The sequence below is a fragment of the Manacus candei genome, unplaced genomic scaffold (genome assembly GCF_025592945.1).
Source record: "Manacus candei isolate 608988 ecotype Guabito, Panama unplaced genomic scaffold, ASM2559294v1 h1tg000047l, whole genome shotgun sequence".
Lineage (NCBI taxonomy): Eukaryota > Metazoa > Chordata > Aves > Passeriformes > Pipridae > Manacus > Manacus candei.
Window position 1 is genome coordinate 7090452 of NW_026138095.1, and position 16815 is coordinate 7107266.

The following is a 16815-nucleotide window of genomic DNA, read 5'->3' on the forward strand; positions in this document are numbered from 1 at the left end:
CCCAGCTCCTCGCAGAAGTTCACAATGGCATCAAAAGCTTTCATCACAGCTTTGTCAGATTCTTTTAAGGTGCCTTTTTTTTCCTGAAAGTAGATGGGGACAGGAACTATAGTCTTCAATTTAAATATAAACAGGTAAAGTAACTCTAGCAATGACCAAATCCAGCCCTTCTGATCAATATGGCAAACAGGTACAGACACCTCCATATCTCTGCTCCAGATTTCTGCTCACCCATGTCTCTCATACAGAGCTGGGTCTGGCAGCTCTTTCCCTTCCTGCTTCACTCCCTTCTGCTGTCCCTTGAAACAGGGCTCCAGAAGTTCTAGACCCAGAAAACCTCATTTCATCTTTGATTATTCAGAGGTTACTGCAAGGAAACCAGACTAGAGCAAAGGCTGCATATCTGGGCAGGTGGATACTCTTCTGCAGCTCTCACCTGGATGTTGGAGAGCTCCTTCTTAATCAGGAAGCTGACTTGATCCCGGTCATTCCTTGAGTAATAGAGGCGGCAGCAGGACGGCTTCCCATCCCTCCCAGCTCTGCCAGACTCTTGGTAATATCCAGCCATTGACTTGGCAATATTCCAGTGGGCAACAAACCTGCATGGGATAAAACAGGAAACACGAGGCTGCAGGTTTCTCAAGAGCATTTCTCACGTTTGTAGCGTTTGTGGGCACCAACAGCAGTAAAAAGTAGGGCAGCAAAAGCATAAAAGACAGAGAGAACTGAGCACAGCAAGGGATTTTGCACACAGAAGTTTAAGTCCTCTTAACACACGGGGGAAAAAAATGCATCTGGACAACAGGTGAGCAGGATGACATGCCAAAGGGATGGAAAAGAATGAGCACGTGAATATCCCAAACATGCAAACAACTGTACAGCTATGAAGACTGAGAATAAAGACATTGGATTAAGGAGTTTGGGAGATTTTACCATAAAACACAGCATTAATTAAAAAGGGGTTTTTTTTGTGGAACACAATTTCACCATTACAAAACACATTTTTAAATACTTGATTTTCAAAAGACACTTCTTTGCCAAAGTTTGCATGGGAAACTGTCTCACTGTGCTCACTTGCAGATGAAGGCACCTTTCCTAGCCAGCAAATATGACTATAGACTCATTACTACATTTTATGTAATCTCTGAAGGAAGGTTTTCAACACACCACTGCAAGACTGCTTTAAACCTGCCAGTACCTGACTATTCAGCAATTCAGCTTATACCTGCTTTGAGAGGATTTTACAGAACAGTAACACTGCCAATTTTTTAAATACCAGTCTGCCTCAAAGCCAGCATGTCCCAAGGGCAGGTATGATGCATATGGGTGTAGCTGAAGATTAAATGACAAAAGCAAGCAAACATGTTTCTTCAAACACAAACACTCCAGGAACAGGCCAAGCAGGAACCATCAGAGCCCCACATATTTAATGCCCATCAGGAAGTTTACTGAAGAAATTGATAAATAATCTTAAGCAAAACTGAATTAACAGTGAAGAGAGAGAAGCAGATTCCATCCGAAACAGACACCACCTCTGTTTTCCCTTTTGCCCAAAAGAGTCACCTCCAGAAGTTGTCAGACCTGATCTTACTTGATAACATATGCACAAATACTCATAAATCTGCCAGCACAGAGCAGAGGCTGGCAGCAGTGCCTCGTTAACTTTGGTATAATGTCCTTTAAACTATTTTAAAAACATAAATTACTATAGTCATTTTAACTCCATTCCTTGGAAACCAACCAGATTACAAGTGTATTTCAGCTGTATTTCACTCTCAATCAGCCATTGATCAATCTCTAACATTTCAGTTACTCTTTGCTTTTTTTAATGACAACTGAACAGGGCAGAGTGGCTTCAGCAGGTCCTTAACTCATGCTGCTGTCCTAGGAGACTTCTCATTTCTCTGTTGGGTGATATGCATCAAGGAGTAAAGTGGTCTGTCACTGTTTCCTGGCAGCAGTGACACAGACAGAGGGATGGCACAGTTGTGAACTGATGGGATTGTCTCAGTGATGTCCTGCCCCTCTCCCACAGTGTTCAGAGAAACTGCTTTATGTGGATTTTAGAGTAAAGATCAGGTCTGTTGTGGGTGTTGTCTGAGCTGCACCTGAACGATCCCTCCATGAAGTGATCCCGATACTCACTCAGCACAGCTATATTACAGGGCAGGAATTCTAACACAGAGCTCTTATGGTGACAGAAATCCCAGAGGAGCAGGAATTGAAACCATGTGCAAAGTTCTGGCCTTGGACTAGAGCTGTATTTTTATATGGTTATTGCCATTTGTGAACTGCTATTTTTTCCCCTTGCATTGCAAGAGGAGAGAGATCTCCAAAAAAAGGCTGGCTCTGACTACTTTAGTAGAGGGTGCATGAATTATTTTAGTTGCAGATTTTCTTCCCACTGCTTTTTAACGGCAACTGTTTCACTAAGGGAAGTGAAAGAGGCAGCTGTGAGTGCCTTGAGATGGCTCTCTCTGAAACCCTGGGGGGTGTGGCAGAAAACAAGCATTCCTCCAATTTTCTTATTTTTGGGTATGACTGGCAAAGAGGAGCTCTGCTGCCTTGTGTTTGATTTCTTTACAAAGCCCTTCCAGGTTTGTTTTTGCTGCTTCTAAGCTAAAACCTCCCAGCTCTGGTTTTGTGGGTTTGAGCAAGTGTTCCTCAGGCATTTGAGTCAGGTGTATCAGGTAACAGAGACACTGAGACTTTTCCTTCCCACTGCTCAGGTTTCAGTCTCTGGTGGTGCCCAACACTCAGCCTCACACACCTGACGTTTGCTTTGTCTACTCCCATTCCAAAGCTGATGGTTGCAACAATAACAGGGATCTTCTCCTCCATCCATTCATTCTGGATGGAAGTCCTGTCAGCTGGCTTGAGTCCTGGGAAGGGAAATAGAAGGAAGGAATCAACAACAAAATAAAACAAACAACCCAAACAAACAAACAAAACCCCCAAAACAAAAAACAAACAGAAAGAAAGGAGGATTTTCTCCTCCTCCATTCCCTCACCGCAAGCCTCACTAAAACTGACTGATGTACACACTCCTTTCTGCACATGTTTAAACTGGCCTGGCCTGTGACCAAGCAGAAGTCAGCAGCAGCTGTTTCTATTCCAAAGAAGAAAACTTAGCTCTCCTCCCCCGGGATAAAAGCTGTTGTTATATTTAGGCCATGCAAGATCCACAAGTTCTGGAGAGAGGAGAATGCCATTCTGGTGAAGGCCTGCACTTATCTCACAGACCTGACAGGTGAGCATCACACACAGTGCAGACCATGCCTAGAAAGCTCTTTTCTAGGCAGCCCCAACCCAGGCCTGAGAGGTGGCACAGTTCAGTTGTAGCAGCTCCTGAGAGATGCAGCAGTACCTGCGTGATAGGCCTTGGCTTTCACCCCTCGGCAGCTCAGTTCAATGGCCAGCTGGTCACACACATCCCTCATCCTGCAGTACACGATCCCACAGCCCGAGTACACCTGGAAAAAAATTCCTGACACTGTCTGAAGCCAATCAACAAAACTGTGTGACAAACCAAGGTGGAAATGCTCGTCTCATGTTCCTAATTTATGTTCACTTAGAGCAACCCCTTTCTGAGGACACAAAATCACAGAATCATTTAGGTTGGAGAAGACCAAGATCCTCGAGTCCAACCTTTGGATCACCACCTTGTCAACTAGACTAGAGCACTGAGTGCCACGTCCAGTCCTTTCTTGGGTACCTCCAGGGATGGTGACTCCACCACATCCCTGGACAGTCTGTTCCAATGCCTGACAACCTTTTCTGTGAAGAAATTCTTCCTGGTTATTTTTTAAAATTAATTAATTTATTTAATTTTATCACATTAATGCTGTCTGCAAATGTGACACCACATCCCTCTTAGTGCTGATCTTCTCTTTGGCTGCCCTGTCTCTGCTGTCCTCTCCAGGCCACCTGGAGGGTGCTCAGTGGCCTGTTTTCTGGATGTTACTTTGTAGAACATGGTTTCTCACCTCAGAAAGGATCACAACCTTCACATTCTACCTGTTTTAGAGGAACTAAAAAACATACACGAGCACTTTTAGAGGACTTAGAAAATATACATTATCACTTTCCTTCCTGGGACCTCCTCCTTCCCTACCACAGACCTGGCAGGGCCATACCAACCACTGGAATATCAGTGACCATTAAGACAGATTTTGTCCAGTTTAGCCTCCTTCCCTAAAGGTAAAACCTACCCCAGTGGTGTCCTTCACTTCGAGCGCCTTCAGACAGAAATCCTTCAAGTTGGCGTAAGGATCAGCCAAGAGCTCTTTGAACTGCACATCGTAGAACAAGTTGGATCTGAAGCAAGGAGTCTTAAACGTGGAAAGTGGCTGCTTTAGCTTGAGAGCTGCCACGATGTCCTCCTGGACCTGCCTGGTGGCAGTGGCAGTCAGGGCAACACATGGCGTGCCGGGGATGCGGCTGCGCAGAGCGCCCAGGCGCAGGTAGTCGGGTCGGAAATCGTGTCCCCACTGGGACACACAATGAGCCTCATCTATGATCAGGTAGGACAGGAGGTTCCTGGACACCAGAGAGTTCAGCGTTGGCTGGAAGGAAGAGGCAGCTGCCATCTCCGGGGTGATGTACAGGAGCTTTACTTGGGGCTTCTCACTTGCTAAGTCAGCCAGGATGGTCTTCTTCTCCTGGGCAGACAGCTTGGAGTTCAGAGAGCAGGCTTTGATCTTCAGAGCCAGCAGGTGATCCACTTGATCCTAGAGCAAACACAAAACAAACTAAATGAAAAGCAAGTGGAAATAAAGAGACACCAGCACCAAGAAAGATCCATCTTTTGGTCCATTTGTGTTACTCTGCTATGCTGCTTCTCTCTAACACCCAGGAGGTGACAGACAAGTGGAGAAAAAAGAGGAAGGCTCAGTTATAAAAGCCACCATGTTATTTTTAAAGAAAAAAACCATCCTTTTAGAGAACTGTAAAGCATCATACCAGAGATACTCTGCTCTCCTCACCTATCACCAGAGTAAGGAAAACACACTGAGACATCAAGAGCATCCAGAGGCAGGTGAATTGCAGACTCATGAGCAGAAAGACAAGAGGCAGCCGTGCTTCCAGTCTCCCAAACCCCTTCCCTGGCTGCTTTTCCACAGCTAACAGGAGACAGTTACCTGAATCAGTGCAATCAGAGGTGAAATGACAATGGTGATGCCCACTGCCAGAACTGCAGGAAGCTGGTAGCACAGGGACTTCCCTGCCCCTGTGGGCATGCACACAAAGACATCCTTCTCACCTGCAAAAACAAGAGGAGAAAGCTCAAGGCCCCTGAGTGGTGGGGAGTTCCCAAGGCTCAGAGTGGAGGGGTTGGACAGAAAGGCTTGTAGTGTGTGAGAACAGTATGTGTGTGCATGTACTGTGTGGCATAATCAACAAAAGACACTCCATTTTAGGTTCTAAAAGCACAGCAATACTTTGCATGCCTGCAGTGCTTTCCTTCAAAGAATCTCTGATTGCTTTGCAAACATTTAGAAACAGCCATACAAAAGTGCCAGAAGTTACACAGAAACCAAGATAAAGAGAAGTTAAACGAGTTATTTGTGCTAAATCTCTTCCAGAGGAGCTGCTTCCATTCACTTTTACAGACCTTCAGTTACCAGATTACCAGCCCCATGACAGACCTTTACAAATCCTCTTAAAGCTTATCCCAGAAAGGTCCCTCATACAAAACAGGGTTTGGAAATCTCAACCACACAGATAATCTCACACAGTGAGTGACTGTCACTGCACTGACCAGCACCCACCTGAAGGCAGGAAGGTGCCAGTGACACCATGTTAACAGGCAGGGACACCCTGTACACAGAACTCTGCTGTTGGCTGCTCTGTTCTCAACAGCAAATGGTGATCAGTGAAAACTCTGATTATACCCTGAGTTGGGCACTGTTCTGACTCACACTGTGAGAGCTGCTGGGGGAGCTGGCAGCTTGTCTGTGTGAGCTGCCTGTCCCACCCCCAGCAGGGTGTTGGGGGGTGCATTAACACCAGCAAAACCACATTTCTGACAATGGCCTTGTGGTTCAGAGAACAGATCAACTGTGCCAGGACATCGAGTCTTCTACTGGTATTATCTCTAACACGAGGGCACTTTTACTCTGAAAAGGTATAAACGTAAAGAGTTTTGACCTCATCTGACCATGAACGTGCTGGCAGGTGCACCTTAAGTTTCCTATTTCCTGGTTGATGCAACAGTGGTGTTAAGAAATGAACGAAAGAAGAAGAGGCAGAGCTTGTGCACAGCACGTGCTCGTGTTCCTGTGCCACCAAAACCACATCAGAGCAGAGGAGAGCTTAGAGGGCCAGGTGATCCTGCTTAGATTAGTCTCCTCACAACAGGCACAATCCCAGATCCTGCAGGGATCTTCCCACGGGAAGAAGGACAAGCAGCCGTGTTCCACACCTCTCCGATGCCGGGCCTCACCTCTCGCCACAGTCATGGTCGCGCTTTCCTGCAGGGGAGTCTTGAAGGACTCGAACCCGAAGACCTTCCGCAGTGTTTTCCTCACCCTGCCCTCCAGGCCCGAGGGAGCCTCCCGGCTCATCCTGGGGACGCTGCGAGAGGAACCAGAGCTCGTCCGAGCGCTGCCACCCTTCCCTGCCCCGTCCCACCGCCGCCTGCACCGCCTCCCTCGGGGCTGCCCCGCCACGCTCCCCCATCCTCTGGGGCCTCCCGGGGTGCTCACCCAGGGTACCCCACTGAAGGGTACCCCAATATGGTTTGCTCTGGGTCCCCACGGGGCACAGGTCGGGCACAGCAGAGCGGGGGGGACTCGCTGCCCCCCAAACCCGCCTGCACCCGACACGGGGGGGGGAAGGCGGGTCTTTCCCACCCACACAGGGGCTATACCCTTCCCCCTACGTTCCACCTCGCCCCGTCCCAGCCCCGCTCCGCACGCTCACACTCGCTCACGACCCGGCAGGTGCTGTCGCGGCGCCACGAGATGACGTCAGGAGCTTCTCTTAAAAGGCCCGCACTCACAACAACCAGCCCGCGCCCCTTTTATCCCACCCCCCCTCCCTCCCACCTCCTTAAAGCTCCCGCTCCGCCTTGATGAGCGGTGTTTCCCCCTGCCCATGAGCGCAAAGCCTGCCCGGTGCCCCGGAGCCCCAGTGCGGGCGGAAGGAGGGCGGTGTTGCCATGGCGACCGTCCCGCGTCATCGCGGCGCGCCGGAAGCGCCCCCGCGGGCGGGGCGGAAGATGGCGGCGGCGAAGCGCAGCGTCCTGTCCTCGCTGGCGGTTTACGCCGAGGACTCGGACCCGGAGTCGGACAGCGAGGCCGGCACGGCGGGGAGCGACGGGGGTGCGCCTGCGGGTGAGGGCGGGCAGGGGGCCCAGGGCAGCTGGCGGGCCGAGGCGCCAGGGTTCCCTCCGCGCGCGGCCCACCCCGGCCCGGCGCCTTCCTCATTGTGGGGGGAAGGCCCCACTCGCCGCCGCTCGCCGTCACCTGCCCTTTCACCTCGTGGTTTACCTTTTCTCTTCTTCTTCAGGTGAGAAAGGAGGCCTGGTCTCGGTTGGGTACGGAGAAGATGACTTCACCCGCGTGGATGGGGACGAGGAAGGGTACGAAGAGGAGGACGATGAGAACAGCAGGCAGTCAGTAAGTACCTCCCGTGACCCCTCGCACACGTTGCAGAGGCTTTACTCTCTCTCAAAAAAAAAAAAAAAAGCCCCCGAGTAGTGACCTGTGATGGAACCTGGAATATGTGACTCCTGGTGGGGGTTTCAGCACTTTCCAAATGCTCCTGTTCACGTTGTTTTCAAGTGCAGAGCATTTGCCTTGGAGCCCCTCTGCAGCTTGGCACAGCTCGTGTTGCTCGTGACTGTGTTGGTGTCGTTTGACTCTTTTGTGGGAAAAAGGCTGTTACAGCCACACCAAATAGAAATTATTCCTTAAGCGTAGTTGGCATGTATGAAAACCTTTCAAGAGGACCACACTGTCAGCTGGTGGATTAAAAAGAATAAAGTTCTGCGGTGTCTTAAGTTATTATTTTGTGCATAACTCAGTCCGCTCACTGCATCAGGTTACCTTGGTGTGAGTGTCCCGTGTCCATGTGAGTGGCTTTTGTCTGTCTCAGGTGCGTGGCACATGTCTGGCATCACCTGAACACTGAGATAACTGATGTGTGGTGAGACAGGGCATGGACTCACAGCCTGGGGGTGCAGCTGTAACACACAAAAGGATCTGTAGTTCTGTCCTCTGTCTGTGTGAGAGAAACAAGAAGTTTGGGGGGGAAAGGGGGGATTTGTCTGCTTTTTTTCTCACCAGACTTTTTCTTACCACTACAAGTGTTATCCTGTTCCTGTTCTAGTTCTTTCTTCTACCCATAGCAAAAAAACTCAGGGCTGTTTCTATAACCTTTCCTCACTGAGCTCTACTCTGTGTGTGTTAGATCAGACTCTGAGGAGACACTCACTGTTCCTGCCCTCTGTTTGCCCAAGGAGCAGCCAAGAAATTTGTCGGTGTCTTGTTCTTGCTTTTAGTTTTGTTCTGCTGCCCCTGGCACCTGGCTTAGCAAAGGAGTGAAGCTTCTTTACTGCTTTAGGGATTCTTCTTTTTATATCCAGCGCTCGTAGAGCCTCCTTCACTGAGGTCTCTTCAGTTCAAAGAAATCCCTGGGTGTGACGAGCTGTGTTTAGTGAGCACTGTAAATGGCTTGTACATGGAGTAGCTTTGTTGCACACACAGTTTTTAGTGCAGGTTGCAGCTGTGCCATCATCTGGGAGGTGTAGATTGCTGTTCAAGGGATGACAATCCATTAGTCACTCTGGTGTCAGCCATGGAATTGTGGTTACACTGCAGGTTACACGGGGTACTTTCTGTCCAGCTTTGTTGCAGAAGAGCAATGCCTGGGTTTTTTGCATTAAATATTCTCTGAGCAGAATTGAAAACTTCCTTGCCATTGCTGTGCCAGTGGCTCATGTTGGTTATGAGTTGTCTTTAGAAAGCAGGATGAGTTGGACTCAGGTTGGGCTTTGATCTAAACTCAGTGCTTATTTTATCAACCTTAACAGTGACTGAAAAGCCTGTTTTTTTCCAAAGGCAGTCCTCAGTGATTCTGCTTTGTTTGTTAATGTTGTTTTAGTGATACCCCCTGCTAGGTTAGGAGAGTTGTTTCAGTTACCTGTCCACAACATGAATCATTCAACCCATTACTGCTTTGATGAAAATTACTTTTACCAGTATAATATAGGTGGGACTGTGGAGGGAAGTGAAACCTCACTTGTGATAAACACCAAGTTACTTGGTACTACAGTTCTTTTCTAGTTACAGACTCACTGTAATTAAACTTTGACAGTTAAGACTGAATTATTGTCAAATGTACATCTTTCAGAAAGAAGCTGAAAAGTAACTGAAGTGAAGGAGTTTGATGTCTCACTTTTGTGGCAGAGGCATTTTAACTCAGGCAGTTAAAACTTATTGACATTATTGTGTGGTCAGCCTCTAGCCTGTCTTGGGAGAACTTTCTTGTGTACTAACACTCTGAGGTGGTTCCTTGTAAACTCTTCCTTTCACTTGCATTTATCATTTGTTTCCTTGTTTTCCTTTTGAAGCTGAAACACTAAGTTCTTGTTTTAGGGCCAGTGTTGAAATTTGTGGCAAAGTTTCAAGGAAAAAACATTCTGCTGAGTTGTTTGAACATGAAAAACAATTTCTGCCCCTCAAACTTCTTTTGAACCCAGAGTATGTATTTGTCTAGAAAGGCAGGTGCCTGTAGGATCCCTAGTGAGGGAGCTCCCAGAGCAGTGGGACAGCAGAGGACCAAACCTGGAACTTACTTCTCACGTGGTGTAGATTTTCACATGAGGCTGTGTTCAGTGTTTTAAGCTCTCACAGGGCAGAAATTTGCCCAGTTCTTTGTTTAATTTCTGGCTAGAAAAAAAAAATGGAGTCTGTTCCCTAAAACACTGCAATTTGTCAGTAGTTCCCTTCTGTGGAGGTTCATGTCATCAGCAAGCGAGGCCACGGGAGCTCCACACTCACAAGGAAGGTGTGGTCTCTGCTGGATCACCAGATCCTTGGAACTTGGTACTCTCCAAGCCTGCATGTGTGGTTTGGTGGCAGGCCAGCCATGTGTCCTGTGTGTGTTGCTGATGCTTGAGAGTATCACAGGTCTTGCAAATGCTGCTTTTTCTGTGGGTACTGCTGAACTGGAACACCACCCAAAGCCCGTCTGCCACTGGAAGAGACCAGAGTTACCAAATGACAAATGCTTTTTTCCCCCCCAGTTCTGTTGCTTCCTATTGTCTAGTTCTGAGCATTCTGGAGCTGCATGAGTTTTGCAGGGGACATCTGCTACTCAGTGATGGTTTTGCCTACAAACTCCCCTCAAACCAAACAAACACTTCTTCCTTTGACTGTAGGACTTGTTCGCTGCTCATGAGTGGGTGGGGTAAAACTACCTTCCCTGGAAAGGGGCTTGGACTTCTGCTGGGCTGCTGAACACGAGCCCTTTGCTGTAAGTGCAGTTACTTGCCAGGCCTGCTCTTTAAGCTTAATCCTGTAAATTCTTGTCTTGTAGGAAGATGACGATTCAGAGACTGAAAAACCTGAGGCTGGTGACCTAAAGGTATTTGAAAGTGTGGTGGTGTGGTGGGGGGGGAAGTTCAGTACAAGAGGAATAAGTCTTAACAGCATGGCTTGGTGTTTGTTTGTGACCTGTAGATAGTTCCACACTTTGCTTTTGTAGCTTTAACATGTTTTTTTGACTTTAGTTCTGGCTTCTGCCAAAGGTAGTTAACAGACTGATCATAAGCGAGTTCTGCATTCATGAATTTAGTCCTCTTGTGCACTAGATCCGAGGTAGGTTGTCTGACAGCAGCTCAGCTGTTTTGCAGTGATCTGGGAGATGTAGCATTCAGTACAGAGTTTACAGAATTCTGTTATGAACAGTTTTAGTTGGAATATTTCATTTAGAACAACTTAATGAATAATTGATCTTATGCTCTTAGAAGTCACAACGTGTCAAAATCAATTCAGTTGTCTCTGTCCTTAACTCTGTTCTTCTAAATGAAGCAGTTTTGTAAAGGTTGTATTTCAAATTTTAAGAAATGAAATAAGATCCCCAGGTGATAGCTATGAAAAATAGTTGAAATCAGCTTTGCCTTGGGTTTACACCTTGTTTTTGCTGAGCAGCAGGTGTTTAACAGCACACAGGAACATAGGTCAGGCTAAAAGCTGGAAAACAAAAGACCAAATCCATATGGAACTTTATAGAGTGCTTAAATTTTTATGTGAGCTCAATACAAGCAGTCCTGTGGGATACTGAGTGATTAACAGTTGCAAGGGCATTTATTTTATCCAGCAGCTTCCTCAAGGATGCAGACAGTCTCTAAACTCTGCTACAAAAGCCAGAGGACTGTGCTGCAAAGTGAAATTCTGTAGAGCATTTGATTTACCACAGAGCTTTGATAGGATAAAATCAAGGCAAATGAATGTTTAGCTGTTCTACTTGAGTTAGTTTTATAGCAGCACCTTCTTCCAGGATCTGCAATATTTTTAGGGGTTTATAGTGATACACAGTTGAAAATCTTGGCAGCTGCACTGCAGCTGGTAAAGTCTCAGTGTGTGAAATATCACCAGTGCCTTTGGCATCCAGTGGAAATGGAATGCACTGTTTCCCTTTCTGTGGCAAGAAAAATATTTTTTTTTTTGGGAAAACAGGAAAAGGTAACCTCCCACTTTTATCCTTTTTCTACTTCAACATTTTTGGCCCTTGTAAACATGCAAGATGTTCTGTAAAAACAGCTGGATTCAAATGTGTGCTGTGAGAGAAAAATACAGGTTTTCCTTAAAAGATAAATTTGCTGTACATCACCACAACCTCCTGTTGTAGGGCCCTGTAGCAAGAATCTCATTTCACTTTTAGAAAAGTGCTGTAGGGCTTGAGGGCAATGGAGAATAGATCTGGCAGAGGGAGAAAGAATGAAATTGGGACTATAGTAGCTCTTGTCTGAGTGATGATGCATTACAGAAATCTTACCACTGAATTGGGTGGCTGCTGCTTTAATATCTTGCTGTCATTTCATGTTGGCTTTTTTAAAAAGCCTCTTGGTTTCAGTGAGTTGTGTGTGCTGCTGTCCAGGTGCATTTTGTGCTTCTGGAGAAGAGCTCCACGTGGCCACAGAGCAGCATTTCAGCTTCAGTGGGCAAGCAAAGAAACACTGGGGGGAAAAAAAGGCATTTGATGTGTTGGGTAGACTCTGCAAGAACTGAAAATGTAAATGAAATTTAATAAATAAGTAAAAGTAAATAAAAAGAAAGGTAAAATGTAATTTCTGCCATCCCAGCATGATGTGAAAGGTGAGGATTTGAGAAGAGTAGCAGGGAGGCAAATCTGAACTGAGTCTGAAACTCAGCAGTTTCAGACTTCCATATCATCCTTAATAGATGTCTTCATACATAAGTAAAAAAGGGAATTGTCTCCTCTGGCCTTTTGGAGTATTTTTTTTGAATTCTAGCTAAACAGGCAGCTGGCACTGGGAGAGAGGTGGCTGTAGCAGAGCAGGTGTGGGTGTGTGAGGCATTCCAGGGACACTGGTGGAGTTGCACCAGCCGTGCTGTTAAGAAATTCACTTGGGATGAGGGGGGGGGATGGAACATCTTTGTAAAATCAGTTTTACTTGGAGCAGTTGCAAATGTTTCCTATCCTCTTTTTCCACCAAGTGGCAGTGTTCTCCTCGGTCTTCCTCATTGCTTTGAGCTTGCAATATCTATGACAACTTGCAAGTGTTGTAGCTTTTTTTTTTGCTGATGTTTTGCTTCTTTGTACATACTGTACATATTGTGAATGAGCAACTTTGAGATTATATCTGGAATAATTGACCAGGACACCTGATCCAGGCTGTGTTGAGGAGTTCCCTTGTTGCTGGTGCATCCTCTGATTTGGCCTCATCCTGCACTTGGATGGTACCAGACACAAAACCTCCAGCAGGTCCGGTTGGTGTCAGTTGTGGGTATAGACTGAGGAGACAGAAAGTGGGGGATGATGTAAAAACTTGTTTGGTAAAATGATGATGGGGAGAGTGGAGTTTGTAACCTGCTTCAAATAACCCCACTGGGAAGATACTTTTACCCCTCCTGTGGAGTTTGTTTATCTTGGTTTTTTATCTTGATTCCAGGGCGTTTGCCCTTATTGGCCTCGGTGAAGGTGCACCTGTCTGTCTGTACAGCCCTTGTTCCTCACCAGAGGGAAAGCCAATAAAAAGGGCTACTTGGGGCTGCAGCTTTCCTGTGAGTTATATTTTTGCCAAGGAGCAAGTCACTATAAGCCTTTTAAGTTCCAGCTTTGTGATGTCAGACTGCTGTTTTCTGTCTGCTCTCGGTGAGATGGTGGAGAATTTTCTGTGCACCTGTTTGGGGGAAGGTGTGTGCCAGGAATAGGAGAATATTTGAGCTTCATCAGTCATCTGAAAGCATTCTTCCAGAGCAGACTTCTGCAATTCACAATTCACTGTTTCTGAGCACCTGTGAATGTATTCCCAAACATTGTGTGCTTGCAGCAAAAAGCAGAATTCTCCTCTTTAAGCAGCAAATTCAGATATATTGCATCCTGTACCTGCATTTCGAAGTGCTGCAGGCACTCATGGAAGACTGGAGATTCAAATCGAGGTAAAACTTAATTGCTCTTCCAAAATTCACTCTGGATGGATGTGCTCAGGCTCTGGGACAGGACGTGTTTGTTAATGATCAGGATCCCTTTAGGGTTCCCTGCTTTTACCTGAGCAGTCACCAATTGTAAATAAGCATCTGCCTTAAAAGCACTTTAGAAACAAAGCCTTCTGCTTAGAAGCGAAAAAAACCCATCAACAGAAGCTGTTGGCAAAGGCATGGTGTTCAAAAGATGGAATCCCACAGCCTGGATGAGTTTTGTGTCCTTTCCCCAGATGATGGAGCTGTGGGTACGGAATGAAGGATGTTGTGGAAGTTGATCTGAAGTTTGGTGTTCTGCTGGCAGTGCTGGTTTGGAATGAGGAGGGTTAACTGTGCAGCCAGTGCAGGTTGTTTGGGCTCTGGCCAGCAGCTGGCTCTGGTTACAGCCCTGATGCAGTAACAAGATACAAGCCTTCAGAGCTCACTGAGTGGACCAGCCCTGCAGGAAGAAGGAAAATCAACCTTAAACAAAATACTGACCTTGTGCTCCAAGCCTCACCTGAGGGGTTCTGTGCTTCACATTGTAGGGCTGGATGAATAGCAGGTTGCAAGTGTTGATCAAGGCCAGAGCCCAGCCCTGCAGCTTTGGCTCCTGGAGCTTTCACAGAGGGAAATCATTAACTCTTGAGCCTTGATTGTGGTATCAGGACCAGCCAGTGCAGGAAAGCTAAGAAATTTGCCACTCCCTTGGCAAGTGAATGCCTGACACATGGCAGCAGTTTTTCAAAGCAGGTGGCTACTTCAATGTTTTCCATTTCTGGTTTTGTTTTAAGGGTCCCCTCTGCATCCTTGGGGCAACCAAACTGGGATCTAGCAGAAGGCTGTCAAATTTTCTAAGCATGTCTGAGTACCACCTCTTGATAAGCATCAACTCTTTATTATGCTTGGCTTTTATTGATCCAGCATACCTGTAAAGTAATTTTACTGTGTTATGATGTGTAGGTGTGTACTAATACTTAGAGGCTTTTGACTGCAGTGGTTTTATTTTATCTTGCCTGCCCATTAGCCCGTTTGTTTAAATACCAAAATTATCTTGATTTAAAATAAAAGTGGTAAGTGCTAAGAACCAGTAAATGGGTGTGTGTGCAGTAATGTAATCCATGAAATTAACTCCTATTTTGATAAGGCATATTAATTTTTTCTGAATTCAACATACATTTGTCAAGCCAGGTTCTCAAAAAATGCTTGAGCCTACTCATTAACTTTCATCTCAGGTATAATTATTTTGCTCCAAAGAAGGGGAAAAGTATGCTTGGGAAAGGTTGTATCATTAAAATGGCCTTTATTATGCATAGCTGTGAGCATACCTTTTTGTAAACACTTTGAAAGCATGAACTGTGCAGGTTCCAGGGCTGGGGTCAAGGTTAGATCTCCAGTGGTTTTGTTTCCTCACTCATTCCTTTGCCTGGGAGCACAGCCTGAAGGTGCCAGTGATAAGCACTGCAGTCTCAGATTCATCTTTTGCTGTGTTTTAAATTCCTTTTAATATAATTGTGTAAAATGCCAACTGTGCTTCCAACTCTTTGTATTTTCCCCTGGTTTTAGGTTTCACACATGGATTTTCAGAGCTCTCTGGAGAGAACCAGGGAGTTTGGCAGTGTAGGAGAGAGTCCTTAGGGGGTAGTAGAGGTAACTCAGCTGTAAATGCTGTTCTCTGCAGTGCTACAGTGAGTGCCCAGACATGAAACCAGCTGATAACTGGTTCCCATTTTTAACTAGGTAAACTTTAGTTATTGCCAGAGAATATCAGGGGCAGTTAAGGCTGTTTTGCATGCATGGAAAAAAAAATAGCATTTGGCATCTTGAATTATTTTGCCCCCTTGCCACACGTACTGCTGTCTCCAGCTCTGTCTGAGAGGGAGACAGATCCCAGCATTGTTGGTCTCTGAAGCTGGAATACCTCATGTAGAGCTCCTGGCTTCCATCCAGCTCTGGAGCTGTTTGGAAGATGAGACATGTCCGTGGACATGCTTGTTCCTTCCTCCCCGCCGGGCATACATGTTGTGGCAGAGTCTTCACTCCCTGCAGTGCTAAATACCAGGGATTACTGACACAGGTGTGGCTTCCCTCTCTCCAAAGGAAAAGCCAGGCTTTTTCTGTTTGTCTTTAAACTTGAAGAAAAGTCCTTTCTGGAGCTGCTTCCCCTCACACATTTCACCTGAGAAAGGTCTGAGTTCTCCAAGTGCAGTTCTGTGGTTGCAATGAGTTCTGTCTGCTGTGCTGAAAGGGGCTGTTCTGAGTGTGCCTGTCGGTGCATGTCACAGTGAGAGTCTGAGCAGTCAGCACAGATGGAGGATTGCCTCAAATACCAATGAATATCTGAAAATAGCTTCTTCCAGCTGCCCTGTTCTGGGTCCAGAAGGAGCAAAATCTGTAAAAACTCTGTGGGATCCATTCACAGAGGAGAGCATGTCCCAGTGAGGTTACTTGCTCTTACTCCTTGCCTCCAAAGCGTGAAGAATTTTTAGTACTATGTACTAGGGAAGAAAGTTTGTGCAAGAAGTTAATTTTGTCAGCTCTCCTGAGCCTTTCCTTTGCTGCTGTGAGGCTTCATATTTTTCCCATCCCAGCTTTACCTTCTGCTCGATTCTGTACTGCAGCAAGCTGTAAAAAAATAAAATCATCCAAGTAGCTTGACACCTCTGCCCTGTCACATGGTGGTGGTGCTGATACTTCACCCCTGAATTCCTGTTTCCCTGTAGGAAGCAAAAGTGACTTGGAAGCAGAATTTGTGGGCTCTGCAGGGCAAGGCACCTCTACCATGGTGGCTTCAGGGGAGCCTGCTGGGAGCTGTGCTCTGGGCTGCTGCTCTTGTGCTCCCGTGGGCTGTGCAGGTGGATTTGGGAGCAGGGTCCATCATAAGGCAGATGTTATTGACTCCACCTCCACATGGAAAGCAAAAGCTTTGGCACACAGTTCCTTGACTGGAAATTACTCCTAACAAATAATCTTTGTCAAATATTGAGATAGCATATGTCAGGTGAATGGAGTCAAGTTTCAAAGAAGCTATTTAAAGGCTTTATTCTATGAATGCTTCCCTTCTAAAGCATTTTCTCACTGAAATGCTTTGCCAGATTGGGATTTTTCAGTGGTTTTTTCATTTCATTAATGAATGTGGATTTTTTTACTTCATTTAGCT

The 16815-nt window shown here is 46.3% G+C and overlaps 2 protein-coding genes across 2 annotated transcripts in view; one reads left to right on the forward strand and one right to left on the reverse strand.

The window, feature by feature from the left end:
- The window catches only part of RECQL5 (RecQ like helicase 5), a 37534-nt gene extending 30504 nt beyond the window's left edge, over positions 1 to 7030 (reverse strand). The window contains exons 1-8 of the mRNA XM_051797794.1: positions 6925 to 7030; positions 6446 to 6576; positions 5142 to 5263; positions 4212 to 4730; positions 3368 to 3473; positions 2771 to 2882; positions 437 to 599; positions 1 to 83 (exon numbers count right to left, since the gene is read on the reverse strand). Coding sequence (XP_051653754.1) covers positions 1 to 83; positions 437 to 599; positions 2771 to 2882; positions 3368 to 3473; positions 4212 to 4730; positions 5142 to 5263; positions 6446 to 6566 — 1226 coding nt within the window. The 5' untranslated portion in view covers positions 6567 to 6576; positions 6925 to 7030. The remainder of the gene's footprint in view (positions 84 to 436; positions 600 to 2770; positions 2883 to 3367; positions 3474 to 4211; positions 4731 to 5141; positions 5264 to 6445; positions 6577 to 6924) is intronic.
- A 53-nt stretch (positions 7031 to 7083) lies between these two features.
- SAP30BP (SAP30 binding protein) overlaps positions 7084 to 16815 on the forward strand; it is a 29330-nt gene continuing 19598 nt past the window's right edge. Inside the window, 5 exon segments of the mRNA XM_051797851.1 lie at positions 7084 to 7168; positions 7171 to 7202; positions 7205 to 7337; positions 7513 to 7622; positions 10546 to 10593. Coding sequence (XP_051653811.1) covers positions 7099 to 7168; positions 7171 to 7202; positions 7205 to 7337; positions 7513 to 7622; positions 10546 to 10593 — 393 coding nt within the window. The 5' untranslated portion in view covers positions 7084 to 7098.